General features: G+C 41.2%; 1 protein-coding gene and 1 long non-coding RNA gene across 5 annotated transcripts in view; one reads left to right on the top strand and one right to left on the bottom strand.

Moving 5' to 3' along the window:
* RBMS1 (RNA binding motif single stranded interacting protein 1) overlaps positions 1–21,082 on the top strand; it is a 241,679-nt gene that overhangs the window by 48,938 nt on the left and 171,659 nt on the right. For 2 of the 4 annotated variants that reach the window (XM_039494102.1, XM_039494105.1), the window contains exons 3-6: positions 12,037–12,141; positions 12,254–12,512; positions 13,260–13,411; positions 13,512–14,322. In XM_039494102.1, the coding sequence (XP_039350036.1) occupies positions 14,248–14,322 (75 nt within the window). In that variant the 5' untranslated portion in view covers positions 12,037–12,141; positions 12,254–12,512; positions 13,260–13,411; positions 13,512–14,247. Of the gene's footprint in view, positions 1–10,404; positions 10,420–12,036; positions 12,142–12,253; positions 12,513–13,259; positions 13,412–13,511; positions 14,323–21,082 lie in introns of those variants that run through there. The other 2 variants (XM_039494103.1, XM_039494104.1) reach the window with 2 other exon arrangements.
* On the bottom strand, positions 948–12,636 carry LOC120374431. The gene is made up of 3 exons (XR_005586094.1): positions 12,535–12,636; positions 4,984–5,019; positions 948–1,232 (listed from the first exon to the last, which is right to left on the bottom strand). It is a non-coding gene; the product is annotated as an uncharacterized LOC120374431 (long non-coding RNA).

The following is a 21,082-nucleotide window of genomic DNA, read 5'->3' on the forward strand; positions in this document are numbered from 1 at the left end:
GTACCCAGGAGGGGATTTCCCAGGATCAATGAGAGTACACTGCAGAGCCAGCACTTTCCCTATCCCACATGCTTTCCTCACCTGGATCTGCTGCTGTCTGCTCCCCTCTGCTCACAATAGCAGAAGGAAATATTTTCCATTTATTGTAGGAAGAGGAAGTGAAATAAAGTGTATTTAGCTTTGTTTTCTTTCTCGTTCCTTCCTCTGGGCTTCCCAGTGTATCCTGTCTATTTTGTGTCTGCCTTGTTTAGATTGTCAGCTATTTGGGGGAGGGAATGTAAGTTGTATGTGTCTTGTACAGCACAAAACATTGTCAGCACATAACAATAATAATGGCTTAGCTCAGAGATCAATTAGCATCTTACTCATATCATTCCCTGCTTAATGTGTACATTATAATGTGTGTCATTTTATTTGTGCACTAAGGTCATAAATGTGTTCAGTGTTCTCTGCTGGTTCCAGAATATTTGCTGGTAAGTATTTCTCTGCTGGCTTCCTGCCTAGTATGCATCACTATGGAAATCAGTGAGAGAGACTGTTATGCTGCTAAACGAGGATAGGTTTTTGGATCCTTGTTTGGAAAAAACAAAAACCAGCATGAACTGAAAGCTTTTCTGAGGTTCAAAGACTTAAACTTTTTCTTTTCTGTATTCATTTCTAAATGTGACTTTGTGTGATTTCCTGATTTCTGCCTGCACTGGAGTGGGAAGCCCCAAAATACCATGAGAAGGGTTGTTTATGCAACATTTCTGGCCTTGCCAAAAGCAGGAAATACTAAACATGTCATAAGAACTTCACAAGATTCTCAGCTCAAAGCTATTCAACAGATGTTATGTTGCTGCTGTTATTATTATTTATTTTATTGAGGCATTTTACTTGGTTGAACACATTTCAGTCCCATCTTAAGGCAGGCATTACAGCTTCATATTATAAACCACATATATTAGGGATGACACAGTTTATTACAATCATTGTAAAGGCCCCATATTTCTGCAAGATCCTGCAGTGGTGTAGGGGAGAGCTCCATGTATATGATAGTGATCTTGGATTAGGTACTCCCCTCCATGTATATTAGAATAGCTGGCAGAAACTGGATTGGGGTCATAAAAGGGAAAGCAGTAGTTTCATCATAATCTTCCCCCGTCTTAAGTAAGCCACTCCACAACCATGGGGCATGTTGGGGTGAGGAGAGGTTAAACAACAGGAGGATCCCCTATGCATAAAGAACAAACCTTCAGAGCAAAACAAAAAAAAAGCAGTTTAATTATGCTTTAATCAGCATTAACTCCCCAACCACAGCATTGATTCCCCATGGAGGAGGTAGCAATGTGCAGCCGCAGTGGGAAAGCCAATGACAAAACAACATGGAAGCTGCCACGGGGAAGAGGGATTGTTTTTTTTCCGTTGTGTTTGGGGATGTACAGGGCTGGGGGCAGAACAACCCACACGTCTCTGATCTATGCCAGGCTTGTTGGAATGCCATTCCCCATCTACATGGCCAGCAACCCCAGCCCCTGGATAGATCTAATAGATTTGGAACTCTTACACTTTATGGATATTTGACAGGGAAGGTGTCCCTACAGTGGGTTTGGGTGTTTGTTTGTTTTTTGGTGGTTTTTATGACAATGGTCCTTGGAATTAATGAAAAACAAGCCATAAAATGAGATATCTTATGAAAAATAAATCGATCACTCGTGTGTGTGGTTAATAGATTTTTATATCCTACGTACAAGAGACCATGGATCTCTAATAGCTTAAGGAATTAAACACGTACCTAGAGAGGTTACCAAAAGAAGAAGAAAATGAAATTATCTTAGGTCCATCTGGGAGCTAAGGGGAAAACTGCAAAATACAGAAATTTGTAAGGCTGACCTAACTAATCACTTGTGAGAGAAAAGTAACTCAGCAACGAGCTATGGAAGAGGTCCCAGGGGAACCCTAACACTAGCATGGCCTCTGAACATGACTATTTAAAATAAATGAATCATTACCATTAAAAGCTAAGCCAAAATCCTCTACTGATATCAGAGACAGTTTCTTAAAGTAGTTGCTGATGGTGAAATAAGCATTTATCGTGAGGAGATATGCTCTTTACAAAGTAATTCACCCACCTTACTGAATGTGCAAAATAAGCTTGAGCCACAATATTTTGATCCAGACTTAGATCTGAAGCACACCAAACACTGATGATGTTCATACTGGGGTTTTGATTTGGCCCACTGTGGTAGGGAATTTTTGTTAAATTGGGATCTGGATCAAGATTTAGATTTTAACTCCACTCTCCTTCCAAAATTTGGGGGTGTTTAAATCTGGATTTGGATCACATGCTAGCTTTGGAGAAAAGTTCTGTGTGTGTTTATATATGCTTCCAGTAGAATTGGTGCATTGTGTATATACTCCTAGTATGACTCAAGGTAATTTCATCATCTTTCTCTTTTAGTAGCCTGTCCAGGTACCTCTTTCAATCTTTATCTCCTTATACTCTGATGATGATGTACTGTATGTGAAGGGAAATCATAAAAGGCACTTCGGAATCAAAGTAGCAAAAAACTAAAGACCCTTGCAGCTTATCTGCTGATTTTTTTTACAAGAGATTTAGCTTTAAACTTACTCTGTCTTTTTTGCAGAAAACTTGACTGACAACAGCAATATGTGAATGGTGTCGGAGACTTATGTCTCTCTTTCAAATTCTCATATAAATATATTGTGAAAAACATGGGAAGAAAATACAGAGGCTGGTGCATTTAAATTTGTTTAATATTTCTTCCCTCTTTCGGTTGTCTCAGCTTAATTTAACTTTCCTTTGCAATATTCTGGATGGCTTATTACTCTATACCGATTTTTAAAAGAGAAAATGTTCACAGCATGTCAGCAAATACATAATAAACAGTAAAATGATCTCAAAAAAAGTATAATAATCAGTAAAACTGAAGCATACAAAGAATATGAATAAAAAATTACAAAAGGAAGAATTGAAAAGAAAAGATTGGAAGTGCAGAAGGATGGGAGAATGGGGAGGGAAGCTGGTCCTGTATTGGGGAACAGGACCTTTTGAAATATGAGGGGAAAGATGAGATGACGAGAGGGGTCAAAGAGGATGGCTACGATGCCACTCTTGTGTTGGGTCAGAATGGGAAAGGGGATTGGATAAAATATAAAAAATTCTGAAAACCAAATATTGTTTTGCATCCCTTGACACTCCTTTGTCTGCCTGTGGTCTAGGCAGATTTATGAGCACCTCCTTGAAGGAGGCAAGTGCCCACAGTGAGAGAGAAATACCTTCAAAGTGCGAACTCAAGGCATTCAGCATTTCATAGGATCAGCTCCTTAAACTGTAAACTCTTGGGTCAAGAACACTTACATACTAGCACGTTTTCCTAGTATAATAACAATGACTTCATCTGGGGGAGAGGTATCTTTATTTCATTTCTTAAAACAAAATTATATGCTTGCTGAAATGGGTGCATGTGTCCAGGGATAATCAGCTGCACATTTTTCAAACTATAGTGGTTAATTGTTGCAGACAAAATAAAAAATATACTATTATGGCAAGCAGCACCAGATTGCACTGTTACACATGGTTGCCCAAGATTTTTTCTTTGCATATGAGCAAATATTCAGTCTTGGGAAGCCACGTTGTGGTGTTAGTTTTGGGCTGTGCATGGTTCTGTGTAGCGGCAGCTTTGGGAGAGAGGGAACTGTAAGCACGTCAGAGTTCACTCTCTGACTGGGTCTCTGATTAGAGTCGCTTCTTGAAGCCGACTTGCCCCTGGGTACCAAGCAGTGGTGTTGGGTTGAGAGTCCTAAAGAAAGAGGGTGCCTGCACGGTGTTTGACCACCTCTGCTCCAAGACTTAGACTAGTATGTGTATAAATAAAACGAGTATATTCAGACATCACCAGATTTCTCCTGCACTGGGAAGCTTACCCATAAGGCCTAGGACATTTACTACCTCTCTTCAGAAGTGTGACACTGGTGTCAGAACTTGGGAGAGTGGAACAGCAATATAATAAAAACAAAACTGTCAGATCTGAGCTGCTACTCTAGGCTTCTTTCAGTCATTGGAAGGGTTTCTCTATCCTATGCTTAAGTTTCTGCACCTCTGTGGCTTTTGCCACAGGGCTCCTGTCATGCTAACAGTCATCTCTTAAGTGCCCTGCAAATCTGATTAGCTGGCTTTGACAGCCCTACAGACTCCCAGAAGCACCTAATTTTCCACTGCCTTGTACGTGTGTAGTCTAATCCAAATCAGAATGGTATCACTTTCCACAGATGTAAACCCAAGGGCTGAGTTCCTGGAGCACCTCCAAGCCTGGGCCAGTGGTTTTTTGGTGTGTCTAGTAGGAGGCAGGAATTAAGGCTAAAACCAGATAAAAGCCTGGGTTAACTGTGCCCTGCAGTATGGGCAAATGATATAATGGGGTTGAAGGTATTTATTTTGTTAAAAAGACATGGGAATTAACAATTAGCATTTCATGCTTAGCCCAGACCCTTCTTTTTACTGGTTCCTCAATGCTTCTAGGTTGGTCATTTTTAATCTAAAAGCAAGCATATTGGGAATAGATGACCATTAATGCAGTAGAGCCAGAATAGCAACCATAATGATCAGAAATAAAATATTTTACTTTAGCTATCAACAGAATAGTCTCTCTTGCATATTGTCTCATGGGATGTTTAATATTTTGGGAACAAAAACAACATACCCCCAGTGGAACTAGAGGAGGGAATAAACTATATGTAATATGGGATGGATATTATTATTAAAAAAACCACCAAATGAACAAACCCCCTCACCACACCTCTAATGTTTTCACGGCCAATACACTGGTTTCTTTTATAGCCACATGAAATAATCATTTCATGCATCAAATATAAGTCGCACATACTTTTTATAATCTCTAAATTTAACTTTTGCAGTTTTTAAAGGTAAAGCATTTTTAAAGAACTCCATGAAATTAACAAACCTTTGGGCGCAGGCCTCACCTGAACCAATCAGTCACAGAGGTCCCACTCCAGCATCTATTTTAGAAAATGGAAGTTATTTCACTGAGTTCAGCAGACGGTGGGTCAAGCCCCGAGACAGCAACTTACCACATGTATTTCCAATATTGACCAATATGTGTATTGATCAACACACACACAACTTCTAACATGCAGTCGAGGTCATTTTTAAGACACTATAAGGTGTTTTCATGGAACATAGATTTGTCTTGCGATATGAGTGAACCTTGAACAGTTTAAGTATCTTATACATTCTTAGCACTCATCCCAGAGTTTTAAATGCACCAGTATATACATGCAACCATCCAGAACTATAAAATTCAAAATTATTTCTATATTAACATTTGAAAATGTTATAACATGTTTGCTGTGCTCTATGTTTCCTAGGAAAAGATTATTAGCATTCTCCTTGTCATCCTGCAGATGTTTTAATTTTTTGCTAGAGAGGTGTTGCTTATAGCTCAGATTTTAGCTGATTGGATTAACATTTTAGTATGTCCCTTGAGAAAAAACTCTTAGTGTTTTGCCTTTGTGCCATCCCTAGTGAAAACTGAATCTGTCACATCCATTTTGGAAGTATAAAGACCCATGTTTATTTAAATAAACACCAAATTATACAAAATGGATAAAAACTTATAAAATGATACCACAGATCCTGCCAGCATGTAGTCTCTTTGGCGTAACATCCCACTGCAACTGAGAGAACCAAACATCCTATGTTCTTCTCACAATCTATAATCCCTCAACTATCTGGCTAGGAAGGTAAATAGAGATTGGAAGTGTGGGCAGCTAACTGGAGTGGAACAATGGGACATGCTAAAAGCTAGGTATATTATTTTAAGCGTCTTGCTGGATCAGGACTTAAGACAATTGTTGTATCCTCAGGAATCAAAATTGTAATTGCAATCTTGTATCTGAGTAACTTTTCAGCAAAAAAAATTAAATAAAATGGAAATTAGTGGAGATTTGTTGTGCAATACAAGATTTGCAAGGAATTTTAAGTGCTAAAAATCTTTCCACTTTGGATCTGAAGCAGCAAAGTATTCCAGCTAGGTTTCTCAATGCTTCTGACAAGCAGAGGAAAGAGTGAAGGTGTGATCCCAAAGCTTTTATTGGATTTATTCCGTCACAGAGCCACATGTTTATGTCAAGATTAAAACCCTTTTGCTAACATTAGGTTGGTTCAACATTAGGGGTCTTGGGGTCAGGACACCCAGGTTCAATTTCCTCCTCCGCCAAAGATGCTCTGTGTGACCTTGGGCAAGTCACTTAGTCTCTTTGTGCCTCTGTTCCCCATCTGTAAATGAGAGATATTTCCCTTACTCACAGGGATTCTGTAAGGATAAGCACAACAAAATATTGTGAGGCACTCAGATTCTTCAGTAAGGGGTGCAGAGGATGGGCCAATAGGTACCATAAACAGCTCCTAGAAAATGTTCAGGTTAAAAACCAAAAGTCAGGTTTTGTTCTCCCAAACTAGCCAAGATGCAGGTTGAGATAGTGCGGTGTTGTATCAACAGAACCTGACGCTGGAGGATGCCATTTTATTAAACTGGTATTTCACTGGTTACCAATTTCAAAGAAAGAAAAAAGGGCTTTTCAGGCCATCAGTGAAATGCATCAGGAAGGGATAACTGAGCCATCATCTAATTGCCTGGGCCTCACCCTTAGTTCTACAAGATAGCTGCTTAACAACACGTGCTGTGATGATTATAGAAAACTAAAGAAAGTCACTCTACAGGTTATTTACTCTTCTTTTGCCACAATAGATCATTCATGGGATATTACAGCTGGATGAATTTGGTTTTCCACCCTAGGAGTCTCGGCTGGTGTAAATCAGTGTAACTCGTTGATGAGGACCTGGCCCTTGATCTCAAAAAGGGGATATTTTGAAGCATGGGCGGTGGGTATCACAGGCCAAGGGAGGCTGAGCCTCCCCAAACAGCCAGGCATGGCCCACCTCATGCTCCATCCAAGGCCCTCTCCTGCTTCCCACTCTTCCCCTGTGGCCCAGGCTGGGGCTAGGGTGGCCGACTTGTGGCCCAGGACTCAGCGTGGCTGGGGCCAGTGCTCAGACTGTCCAATGCTCCAGGGTTAGAGGCACTGGGGCTGCACCGCCCGGCACTCTGGAGCTGAGTACGCGCGGGTGGGTGGGGAGCTCTGGAGGGGGAAGGGATGAGGTCTTGGGCAGAAGGGGTTAGGCCTACCTCCCTGAACGGGTGGCTCATGCGCCACCCAAGTGAACTGGATTCAAAGGAGAGGGGGAAGCTTCCCCTTCTACAGCAGATCCAGGAGTATGGCAATGTAAAGAAATGCCTTTTGAATTACTCAGTGGTCCTGCAACCTCAGTTTCTCAGTTTTGGAGAAGTTTTGTGTGGCTAGCCTCTTTTATTTGCATGTACCTAGATGATATCCTAGTACATTTTAAATCATTGCAACGTGCATTTGCAAATAGTTTGTGATAGCTAGAGAATGGCAAATTAGAAAGGAACCCCCGGTGTTTTGATCAGTAAGAAAGCAATTTCCACTGACGAAACTAAAATTGAGTCACTACACATACCCATTGTTCTTATTGTAGAAGGTGGTTTGTTTGTTTTTTCAGTTTGTTAAAATTGTAAAATTACGGAATGAATTAAATTGCAGTTTGACCTTTAAGAGGTCATCAAAGATGGATTACAGGGTTAAAAGAGGATCTTGTGATTGCTCCACTGTTGGCTTACTCTTTTTAACATCAGAGGGGTAGCTGTGTTAGTCTGGATCTGTAAAAGCGACAAAGAGTCCTATGGCACCTTATAGACTAACAGATGTTTGGGAGCATGAGCTTTCGTGGGTGAATACCCACTTCGTCAGATGCATGTATTCACCCACAAAAGCTTATGCTCCAATACGTCTGTTAGTCTATAAGGTGCCACAGGACTCTTTGTCTCTTTTTATGCTTCCCATGCCAAACACACCTGGAAGTACCTATATATTGGGAATAGTTTTGGCCCAGCAATAGGAAGAAAAGGAAAAATTGTGGAATTTTATAGCAGAAGTGTTAGGGACACATGTGGCATCAAATTTAATCACAATTTGTCTTGAAATCTGCTTAAAATCAGTGATACAATATGGCCCTAAATTCTGCAGAAATAAGTTAAATATATTTAGTCATTTGCAGCTTTATTTATATGGGAGAAAATTTGTGCACAGAATAGTCCATCTTTTAAATTACTGCTTGGATTCAAGAATATCAAAGGATGGTTGGTCAGATGGCTATGAAAACAAGAATGTGATTTCCAGTCACACACAGACCTGGGCAGGAGACAGAAAACCTAATGTTTTCTTCACTAGTCCCTGTTGAGTGGTAGGGGATGGGAAAGAATTGCAAGTATTGTCCCAAACAGGTCACAGAATTGACAGGTTATGTGCCAATGAAGGACTCGCACCCACACAGGTGCCCAACACTTGCATAAGTGCAAATATTCTGTTCCTTGTTTCTTTGCTGGAACAATACAGCCAATATTGCTAGTGACTCCAGGAACTGCACAGATGGAAAAGCCTAATCAATAATGTATAACTAGATACTAAATTCCCATCTATGGCCATATTCCCTTAGAATACCACTAGTTTGTGCTGTCAGCAAGGGGAGTATATAATGTAAACACAAAATAAAGTATATCAAATGGATAAGTGGAGAGAAACCAACCAGTGATGGGTGCAAGTGTCAACTGGTTATATGAGAAATATTTGAAAAAAAGAGGTATTAAGATCATGACATCACCTTAGAATCACTGGATACCTTAGGGCAAGATAGACCAGAATATCATGGTTATGTGGTAAAAAAGGATTTTATTCCTCAGGCTTGTATTACCCTAGAAATATTGCTGTTAGTGGCCACTAGTGCAGCTGAACTGGTGCTGAAAACAGTTTAATTGCAATTATAGATGGGACCAAATTTGTTTCAGCACCAGTACAACTGCATCCCTTGCTGATACCCATTGTCAATAATGGATATGTTGCGTAGTGTAGATGAATCTTAGGAGAGGGAGAGCCCCATTGCAGAAGCATTGTGTAGATACACCAGTGGAATACGTTGGTATGGTTAAGCTTGGCAGACTGTATGACCTTGTGTACCTTCCAAAACTGAATTGTTACTGAATACAGCTGTCAGTAGCAGGTGAAGCTGAACCAGTGGAGAAGGTGGTCAAGTGGCAAGTGTAGACAAGAACAAACCATATTCAGGTGGGTGTCAGCTAAGTGTTGTTAAACCTTGGTCAGTGTTAAGGTAAAGATAGTTTCATCTCTTCACTTAATTGAAATAAATATCTGAGTCTGGAACCTGCTGAAGAGGTTAATAGCTGCTGCAGCTACTGTGCTGATTTAAATGACAAAGACAATTAAATGCTTTTCATCTTGGTGGCCCATTAACAGGACCATTTATTTAGCCTTTGTGCTTAAGAGGGTTGCCAATTGCCACCTAAACTGAAGGGTCTTTCATCTGCATTGCAATGCAGTCAAGGTCATAAGCTAGGGCTAAGGGTGGCATTACAACTGGAAGGTTTTGCAACTAGAGAGTAATTAGAACAGTGTGTGAAAGCAGAGCAAAAAACAGACTGGCTGAGGATTTGAAGCTGCAGTATACTAGTCCTGTGAGTTATAAACTGCAGTTTGATTTTTTGTTATCCCACTTGTGAGAAGATTAGGACACAGTGAGTATCCTGTATCACCTCAGCACTCTCCCAGTAAAAACAATACCCTGCTACTGCTGCTGTTACTATGTATATCAGGGGTCAGCAACCTTTCAGAAGTAGTGTGCCGAGTCTTCATTTATTCACTCTTATTTAAGGTTTTGCATGCCAGGAATACATTTTAATGTTTTTAGACTGTCTCTTTCTATAAGTCTATAATATATAACTAAACTAATATTGTATGTAAAATAAATAAGGTTTTTAAAATGTTTAAGAAGCTTCATTTAAAATTAAATTAAAATGCAGAGCCCTCCCGGACCGGTGGCCAGGATCTGGGTAGTGTGAATAACACTGAAAATCAGCTCGTGTGCTGACTTTGGCACATGTGCCATAGGTTGCCTACCCCTGATGTATATTATGGTCACACCTAGAGGCCACATTATGCTATGCACTGTATAAACACATAGCAAGATACAGTCCATGCCCTGAAGAGCCTACAAGCTAAATATACAAGACAGACAAGGAGTGGGAGAAAAGGACTATTATCCTCATTCTACATATGGGGAAACAGGCACAGAGAGATGGAGTGACTTGCAAAAGATCATACAAAGTCTGGGACAGAGCTGGGAACTGAACCCAGCTCATTTAACTTTTAGGCTGAGATTTTAACCACAAGTCCATTCTTGTTCACTTTTTCCTGACCATTCAGAAGCTATGACAATTTTGGTATCAACACTTCGGTCATTTTCAGGTCAGTACAGTCAGCTGATGAACAGTGTCATGCACACAATTAATGGAATGAGTTTGGCTGAATATATTTCAACTGCACACTCTGCATTGCATTTGATTCCCATCTACTTCTTGGTAAATTTCAAGGTATTGGATTTAATCGATAAAGCCCTATGTGATTTTTGGACCTTGATAAGATAAAATGCTTCTCTCTAAACATCATTGCTATTGATGGGAGCATGTGATGTGCTTTTACTCACAGGCCTTGTTTACACTACAATTACTGTGTTAATAACAATAATAATAGCAATACCTAGATCTTATGTAGCTTTTTATTAGTAGATCTTTACGAAGGGACTCAGTATTCCCATTTTACAGGCATAGAGGAATGAAGTGACTTGCCTCACATCACTCAGTAGGGCAACAGCAGAGCTGGGAACCGAGGCCAGGTTTCCAGAGTCCGCCATTTGGCCACACAATTAAAATATTGCTCTCTCTTAATCATATTTTAGCACAGTTTAGTCTCTTCTGTCTAGACCAGACCAAGTCACATTGTTATCATGTTGAGGGAACAATGTTAAAACAACAGAGTTTGGCATTATTCCCTCAACATGATTATAACACAATTTGATCTGGTCTGGATAGGCACAACCAAGCCACATTATAACATAGATAGGACACAACCATGTTGTAGCTGCACTCCCTAACATGGTTAACATTGGTGCACAGACACTCGTGATTTACAGTCATGAGCTCTGGAGGCAGGGAATTCTTAAAGGAAGGTTCCCAGCTATAGAATTTATTCAATCTCTGGAGGCCTGCAGAGCCCAAACCTGTTAGCCATCAGAGCAGGGTTTTCTTTTTAGCCAATCTATCACCTGATGAGGCCTAAACTAGGGAAAGGAAGCATTTTCTTTAATTTTTATGGTTTTTTTCCTAGTGAGTTAGTACATGGTAAGCAGTCTTAATTTGATTGTTTTGTTTGATGCACCCAAATGCCATGGTTATGGGCACAGTATAAGCTATTAAATGCAAACATTACCATCAGGGCAACATTAAATTTGACAATTCAGTCATTATTACTCAATATTATCTACATTGTGCAACCTGTAACATTTATGTTTTAGTGTGATGCACTCACGCCCCATAATTATGGACACATGATAGGCTATTAAATCGAAATATTAATGATCACAGTAATAAAATACTCTCTTAGCCAGATTTGTTCTTTCAGCAGTCATAGTAACAGTATGCATTACTACTCATCTCATTGGCAGCTATCATGTATTCCCAGTAACTTGACACAACTAAGTTAGAGATTGCTGCAGTCATAACTGCTAGAACTACGTATACCAGAAGTTCTCAAACTTTTTAATTGTGTGGATCACAGTTAAGAGATTTTGGCTTCTGGATACTTCCCATTCATAAGCCTCCACATGATAGACTCCTAGCATTCTTGTGGCAACTACAACAGTTGCTTAGGTAGAAAGGAATACACGACTGTTTCCCTGGTATTTCTAATTGTCTTTAGTGCAGTAAGAGTGTTATCCCTTCCTTAAAAAAAAAGTTATTCACATGGTCTATTGTTGCTTTTCTTTTCCCTCTCTTCTCCCTCATCCTAATCTGCCTCTCTCAATAGGAAACCAGGAAAATCAACACTCTGTGATCTTTGAGCTCTCTCTGCTGACTACCAGAGATCCTTGAACCACAGTTTGGAAGCCTCTGATGTATAATTGCCAAGTTGGTGAGTAGCATCAAGTATTTTGGCCATGGCCACACACTTATCATCAGTTTCTGAAACCCCACCTGAACCAACAGGTGACCACACATTCTTGTGTGACCCTTATTCATTACAGCCTCCTTACATCATCCACTGCACAGTCCAGATTCCACAGCATAAACTCAGAGTCCTTGAACTGCATCTTTTCCAGAAGGCAGCTGCTTCTGTCCTGTGCTGACTTGGCTTTTTCAACTGTCTGTCCTACTACTTGTGCAATCCCAGAGCATGGAATTATTATGGCATTGGCCCTTCTCAGCCACCTGATAGTTCCCTTTTGCCAGACTTCTCTCTGTCCATGACCTTCGTTTCTCCCACCAGGAACATCACCAGTTCAGGTACAAACTTAATATTAATTACCTTTCCTGAGTTCAGCCCCGTTCCCTTTGGGGTTCCAGTCATGTGCTAGCCTAAAAACCAAGGCACTCCTGTTCCATCCCCCTGGATGCAGAACCTCCTTACTATAGACTCTACTAGTCTTTGAATCAGTGTGGTCCATAAAGTATAGTAAGAATTTCCTCCCACAACCAAACTTGCAAATAGACCTGTCTTTTAGTGACAGATTAGCTAATTTGCAGCATTATTACCTCAGAGCAGAAACCTAAATCTCTTCTCTAGGATTTGGTGAATATCTGCAGTCACCTATCCACACCTGGGGCTAGTAACCAGATTTGATGGTTGCAGGATGCAGGACTGCTCAAAAGCTGCCTTTACACTTTATGCAGGGATACTTGTGGTATAAAAGCTTAGTAGTATTCACATCTTTCCCTTTCCTCCACATTTTTAGCTAGGTTAACCCTAATAAGCACAGCAGCTTTCATGGAGCTTGCATATATATATTTAATTAATAAACCAGTGCTCCTGGGACACAAACCATAATTTTCACAGCCTGACAAGAAGTGACATCTGTTTAGACTCTCTGAGAATTCATTAAGTGCATGTTGGAAAATGCAGCATTGGGTAGGAGGAGGATATATGCTGATCAGGAGCAAAAACAATCTGAAGAAAATGTTTTTTATTACATTGTAACCTGTTTTCCTTTCCTTTCTTTCTCCAAACTAAACTTGTGAAATTCTTTTTTAAAGAAAACAACCAACCAACCATGCTTATATTCCAAAGGAAAATATACAGAACTGTAGCCACCATTTGTTAGACTGGATGTCATTCTCCCCCCCCCCCCATTTGATTACACTTGAGGATGAGGCACACCAGTTAATCTACACTTTAGGCAAATCTGGTAAGTGATATACTGGGGTCCTGAGAAATTTCTCGCCGGGAACATGTCCCCCCTGCAGGTAAATTTTAACGCTCTGCTAGTTTTTTTTTTTCTGAACTAGATCCACTTCTGCAGTGAGGCTTGTGCCCTGCATCACTGCATTCGTGCCAGCTATCACAAGGCTCAAAGGAGATGATAAAGCAGAATCCAGCCAGCAAGGTCATGCCCAGTGTGTGTGTGTTGCAGTCCCGCTTCGGCAGAGTAGGAATATGGAGTCCTTCCTACCCGGGAGCGTTAACGCCGAATGAGTTTTCCAGGGTTAGAACCGCTCTTGCCCTGATCCTAGATCACTTGTCGCGTCGGCTGCAACGATGCTGCAGCCTGCGCCTGGGAGCGAGCATCCTTGCCCAGCTTCTGCGGCTCCCTAATGCCAACAAGTCCTGAGTGGTTAAACTCCAGCCCACACCTCGAGCCCAGCTGGGCCTAAGCACCGCCCCTGGCCCCCCTTCCCTTCCCTGGCCCCCTCCCCCAGCTGCCTGGCACCGAGCGCTGCCGCGGCTGCAGTTCACACTTGTATTGCTCGCTTCCAGTGCGCGGGGCCGGCGGAACCGGGCTGTGGCTGGGCAGGGACTTGAGGAAACTTGTGGGGGGAGGAGAGAGCGAGCGAGCGAGCCTGTGCTGGGGGGGCGCTGCGGTCTCTCCCTGCTGCTGCTGCTGGGAGGAGGAGGAGGAAGGCTCGGGCTCCGCTCAGGAGGAGAAGCAGCAGCAGCAGCCGGAAAGGAAGAGGCAGGAGAGAGGCATTTGGAGCCCCCTAAAGTGCCCCCCGCCCCTGCACTGCAGGCGACATTTCCAGCTTCATGGGCAAAGTGTGGAAACAGCAGATGTACCCCCAGTACACCACCTACTACTACCCCCAGTATCTGCAGGCGAAGGTACGGTACCGCGGGGCGGCCGGGCCGGGCCGGGCCGGACCGGGGGGGGACTGGCTGAATGGGGCTAACTCTAGCCCGGGGCCGGGAGGGGGCTGCGGCGGGGGACGGGATCGGGTGACACACGCAGACTCAGACAGGAAAGAGCCGGCAGCCCCTTCCTGCCTCTGCCGCCGCTGCCCCTGTCCCTCCAGCCGGGGTGAGGGGGAGCGGGGCGGGCGCTGGGCTCGCTGCAGGCTGCACAGCGGCTGTTCCCTCCTCTCCCCACCCACACTGTGCTGTCCCTCTCCGCCGCTCCCTGCCCGTCTCGTCCATCCCTCCCTCTCCTGGTGTTTCCCCCGCCCCATCCTCCTCCCAGGGATCAGTGGCGCGTCTCCTCCTTCTGAGCCGTGTCCTCAATACCCCTCCTTCCCCCCGGTTAAATAGAGATCAGGGCTGCGAAGGGCATTTCTGTGCCCTTGTGGGGCTTTACTGGGCCGCTCCTAGGATTTAGTGTCGCCTCCGTCCGCTGTTACACCTTCATTTTAAGCAAAAAGCTGAGCCGAAGTTTAACGCCAACCGCCCAGCCTGCTGCTCTCCATTGTAGCTGCTTTGTAACTTTCAACTGGGGGGGAGGGTGCTTTCAGCTCAGCTCCTGGATCTCAGCTGGCGATGCTTATTTCCATTTGTTAAAAAAGTGTGTTTAAATGTAAAATACTCGCTAGGCTGGTTTCACCCACACATTGGTTCTCGTTGTCTGTTGGTTACACCTTCACAATTTTTTTTTCACAATTGCTGAACTCCTGAATTTAAAGAAAGCGTCAAAATCAAACTTCTGCCTTTAATGTTGTGCCCAGTTAGCTGCCGATTGCAGATAGACGGTTGTTTAGTTGGTTTTTGTTAATTTGGGTGGATTTGAAGTCTCTCGCGGCCCTTCTTTGGAGCCTGTAAGGGCCGACAGTCCCACTGCTCTAGAAGCATCATGCTGCAAATTGGTAAATGCAGAGGTGGTTGCATCAGCTGTCTGAAACATTTAGCATAAGCCTCTTCAACCACCAATGTCACTCCTCACAAATCACAACAGGTCATGTGTGGGTACAGTGTGTGAACTTTCTTGTGCAGGTTATAATCAGGCTTTGCTTGCTAGTGAAAATATATCTGGCTTTGTGGCACTTGCAGAACAATCTCCTCTTAAATTGTGAACTTGATGAAATGTCTTGTTTATTATACCCCCTGTTTTAAAGTAAAATATGAATTAGAGTATTTGGCTGAAAAATAAAGTTTGACAATCATGAGACAGTTTAAAAGTCAACAATGATAAGGCATTGAAATGCATTTAATTGTAGACCAAAACTGATAGGAATATTATGGTGAAAGACATTTAAATTATGTTGAATTACTCCTAAATGTGTAATCCACATTTTCAAAGATATGAAAGTGAAGACTACTTTGTGTAAATAGTACAGTAGTTTAAAGAAATACTGTGGAATAATCAATGAACTACTTTTTAGATGCCATGTATGCTTAATGTATCTTTTAAAAATAATGCAGCATAGCATGCCTAAAGAGCAGCCTGCTGTATCATTCAACACTGAGCTGGATGAATAATAAATAAATACACTCAGGTGAAAAAAACACTTTTATACTGGAACATTCACCTTAGTGATTTTTATGTGCTATTAGTAAGTTAGAAACAAAGTACATAACATTTAATATAGATAATGCAATGCCACTTTGTTTTTTTTGGTTTTGGCCTGTAAATAATTGAAGAGGGAAACTGAAGAAGATATCCTAATTACAAGTACAAGTTATTGTCATTTATGATTCTAGAAATCTGTGAGCCTATGAAATAGCTTTAAGGACCATCTTCTAAAAATGTGCTTCCTGTATAAAGTTTTTAATATTGATTTGTGTTGCAGTCAATGACATCTTCAAAACATATATTGCAGTCTTTGCTATAAAATTACTCAGACTGAAATCACATTACTCCTCATCTTTTTTTCAGCTGAGTGGAACCCACATCCATTTGACCTACATACATGAAATCACAGATTTGGTGATTAAATCCACATTTCCTGTGTCTGAGATGTCCTGGGTTAAAAAAAAAAAGAAAATTATACTTCCTTACAATAAATAAAAAGGCGGATAACTGTATGTCTCAGTATGCATAAAAGTATGCATAATTCAGCTGATGTAAGCCAGTTACTCTTCATAAATCTGGTCTGAAAGTGTAGAAAAATTACTTTGTCACAAAATCCAATTGCACTATTGTTTAGATCAGAAACAGACTGTCACCTAATATGTTTACATTTTCTAGTAATTGAAGTAAAATGTCTGTGGTCTTCGTTAAACAACAATTGCAACTGTGCTGAACAGCATTTGCTAAAGATGTAGCATGAGGGTGAGATATTACTCTGGTTAAAGGAATATACTCTCCTAAACCAGAGCTTTTTTGCTTCACATTTTGTCCAGTTCTGAATAATAATGGAATTGACACCGATTAACAGATGAGCTGCAAATTTATAGTAGGAGATGGCTGGGACTGTTCTGAAGATGAATCTTTCCACAGAAGTATTAATTAGAAATTGCAAAAATTTTTAGTGGACCTGTAAGGTCAAATTTTCATATTGTAAAGGACTTTGCCTCAAAAATACATTATGCAATTAAAATGATTCAGTCTTTATATTTTTATTAACATCTCCATGGCCCTATTAATGAAATATTCAAATTATTTCAGCGGAATATACTGCTGAAATAGGGAGAAGGGAAATAGTTTGCTGTGATTCAATGACCCTGCCAGATCTAGATGCTGAACACAGTAAAATAGATTATTGAGCCCATGGACTCCAAAAAATGCATAGAATAAACAATGAAAGAGAGAGTCCTGGCTTTAGCATGTAAAATAAATATTTGTGGCTATTAAAAAGTTTGAAATTGTTCAAATTAGAAATTGAACAACATTTGGAGTCCTCTGAGGAGCAGCAGTATACATACAATCCAATGAGTTATATGATTTGACACGTCTACTTAGTCTTTTGTACTGTGTAATAAATGTGTGTTTGTTTTGACAATTTCTGTATCACAGTATGTGTGGTACCTCAGAGATACAATTTTTGACGTATCATTGTAGAGAGTATCAACTTTATGAAGTTTCTATATATCCCTGCATGTGTTGCAATAAATGAAACTATTTGTTTTTCACATTTCAGTTAATTTTTTAATAAACTTTATTATTTAACTCTTAGGTTTCTAAGAGAAAGTTTCTGAACTTTCAAATAAAAAAAATTCAGCAAGTGTCTGTATTGTGGTAGTGCCCAGAGGCTTCAGTCAGGATCAAAGCACTATTGTGATAGGTGCTGTACAGAGACAATCAATTTTATTATGTCAATTCATATGACAGCCATGGGCCAAATCCTGCTTACCTTACTCAAGTGAGAATTTTCATGAATAGTGGTTTTACAATAAATATATCTACAGTACATAGTTTTAAAAAATATATTCATGCTTTGTTTTCCCTTTGTTGAATATGAAGTAGGATTCAGGAAAATCTCAAAGAATTGTCTATCAACTAAATATCATAAGCAGATAGACAGCTTTCCTTATACTTTGCCATATTACGTTCCAGTTCTAATGACTGGTTTCCATTTTATAGTCCTGATTTGTTTATACAAAATGTATTGTCTGTGTATGAAGATATTCATTTCTTTGTGCTGTTTGACAATATTTCTTTAAAGATTAATAAAATCTTTATTTTTAATTTAGACAATGATTTTGTGGTGGTCTGTTTAGTTGCCAAACACTTTACAGTAATTAATGAATACTATTTATATGATTATAGAATCATATTTCCTAAACGGTACAGTAATAAGATACAACCTTTCAGAAATGAAAGCTTGTATCTCAGAATTAAGTTTTGTTGTAATATTTTGTAGCATGCTTCAGCTGGGTAATTTAATATCAGCAAAATTAACGTTGTAGCAACTATGAAAGGAACTAATATTTATAGAACTTGATGGTGCAGGTTTTATCCCTATGAAGTATTACTCTAACTGTAGAGGTAGTAGCAAAGATTGTAAATTGATGCAGAAAGCAGATACATTTCATTAGGTAAAATAATGTATTTTACAGGCTGATAGCCAAACTTAAAAGGGGAAATTTAAATTTTATACAAGCCTCAATGGTGATGAAAGAGCGAACAGAGAATTTATTGAAATGAATGTTTACATCGCTGTTAAAGCAGATACGAAATTGCCTTATGAAGTGACAAAGGACAGTCCTCAACTTTGTGAGTCAAACTAAGCAACATATTGCTGTAGAAGTGTCTAATGCAGTATGGTATCTTGCTAGTACAAACATCTTTGCTACTTTATTCAGAGAGCTCTATACTCCACATAAATCGGTCTTCCTTTTAAATGTACCATACGACATGGGTGAAAGTAAGATAAAAGACTTACCAGTACGGGGGCCTGGCGGGGTTGGGGGTCAGCTTCCCCCAGCCAGCCCTTCCACACTACCTGGGGCTCCGGCAGTGATTTAAAGGGCCTGAGGCTCCAGCAGTGTCTGGGAGGCCCAGACCCTTTTAAATCACTGGGCTCTGGGGCAGCTGCCCCTTTTTTCCTCTCCCCCCCCCCCACACCCTCCACCCCAGTTGGTGGCCACTTCTTACCAGTATGCTGTACTGGCCCACTTTCAGCTTTGCCATAAGAACTGCTAAAAAGTTTGTAATGGTTTGCAATCTTATTCCTGAGCTATGCAATGGAGACATTTAAAGATAAATTAAGAGGTTTTTCAAAATTGTGATGATATGTGACCATAGTCCAGGTTTAATCAAAACCGAATCCCATTATTCTCTAAAAAGTTTAAGTTCTGATAATTTTAACTTTTGTTTTGTGCCCATTAATATATTCGCCACATTTCACTACAATAAATTATTCCTAATTCTAAGTAATTAGTCAGACTTATTCTACATGTATTATGATTCTGTGTAGTATCTCTACATGCTAAATTTGTTCTGGCAAGTTAAATGTTACAATAATATATAGAACTGTCTGTAGCCAGAGTAGTTTGTAAGATTTAATAGTCCTCTATCACACTGTGTGTATCAGCATTTTAAAACTTATTTTCATTTTTAATACTCTACACAGGAATAATCAACACAGAGGAGTAGAAATACCAGAAGTTTTAACTTGTGAAATTTCATGCTATTCTTCCACCGAAGATAAAACTTCCTCCCACCATTTCTCAATGGGAGAAGCTTGGACGTTCCTTTCTTTAACCTCTGGATTTCTCTTAAACTCAGAATCCACTGGAAGCCAGGGACATCTCAGGCAGGCACATTGCTTCTGCACTCTGCCTGGTCCTGTTGGCTGCATTGGCTTTTGGACAGCATGCTCTGGCAAGGGCTGTGCTTTTGTCATCGCCCACAAATGTAGCTACCCAAAGAATCCCTTCAAGGAGGTTCCAAATTATGGAAGAGAAGAAGTCTAAGTTACTACAGACTCCATCTGTGTTTGGAGGGGGAAGAATCCAGCAGCAGGGGCGGTTCCAGGCCCCAGCACGCCAAGCGCGTGCTTGGGGCGGCATGCCGCGGGGGGCGCTCTGCTGGTCGCCGGGAGGGCGGCAGACGGCTCCGGTGGACCTCCCACAGGCGTGCCCTGCGGAGGGTCCGCTGGTCCCGCGGCTTCGGTGGAGCATCCGCAGGCACGCCTGCGGGAGGTCCACCAGAGCCGCGGGACTAGCGACCAGCAGAGCGCCCCCCGCTGCGTGCCACCGTGCTTGGGGCAGCAAAATGGCTAGAGCCGCCCCTGTCCAGCAGAGCCATGACAGCTTACCTACCTCCTCCAACTCTGTGAAGTCCTCACAGAGACTTATGCAGGGGGCAGAAGAAAGATTCTGCAGAGGTGGCACTCTTTTTCCTGACTTCCCAGGCCTATGTCTGCAGGTTCAGGCTTCCCTCCACTTGAAAAATGACCAAGTTATTGCACACACACACAGCCCCCTTTTCTCTCCCCCCCCCCATATATCAGTTTGTTAAAGAAAGTGTAAGGATATATTTGTGTTTGGTTTTTCAAACCAAAACATTTAGAGAGGACAAAACATTTAGAGAGGACAAAACATTTAGCTTTATGGCTTGTTTTGGTAGCTGACTATTAACAAGGAGTTGGAATAAAGCTGTGAGGCTAGTGCAGAAGTGTAACGATAAAGTGAGCGACTTCTTTCCAGTATGTATGAAAATGAAGGCCTGAGTCATCCCAGGCATAAGATGGATTTGACACTGTGATAGGACTAATTTAACAACTACAGACCAAACCCTGGTCCCTCTCTGTGAATCAGCTTTGCAATATACTTAAATGGGACCACGATTTGGTGCTACCAGTCTTATGGGAAGGATGCACCATTAAGCAGCAATGAGAAGCAAAGATACTCTTTTGCAAAGCTTTGAAAAATTTACCCAATGCCTTCTCCCCAAGGCTCAGCCTATTCACCAAGCTCAAAGACTCTTCTGCCCCTAACCGCAACCCCTTCTGGGCCAGGCTTCTGTCTCCAGTCATGCCCCTTCTGCCCCATCTCACAGTGGTTGTGTAGTCGTTGCTGGTTGGTTCCAAAGACCTTAATCTCCTGCTGGCTGAATTCTGTGCCACTAATTAATGCCAGCCCCACCACATTTACATCAAGTAAATCAATTAAGGATGCCCCTCCACTAAATCATTTAATCCTTAGCTACTCTCTACCACCAAACCTTCACAAAATAAATGAATTCTTAGCAGCCCCTTTTACATAATAA

This window comes from Mauremys reevesii, linkage group 11, assembly GCF_016161935.1.
Source record: "Mauremys reevesii isolate NIE-2019 linkage group 11, ASM1616193v1, whole genome shotgun sequence".
Taxonomy (NCBI): domain Eukaryota; kingdom Metazoa; phylum Chordata; order Testudines; family Geoemydidae; genus Mauremys; species Mauremys reevesii.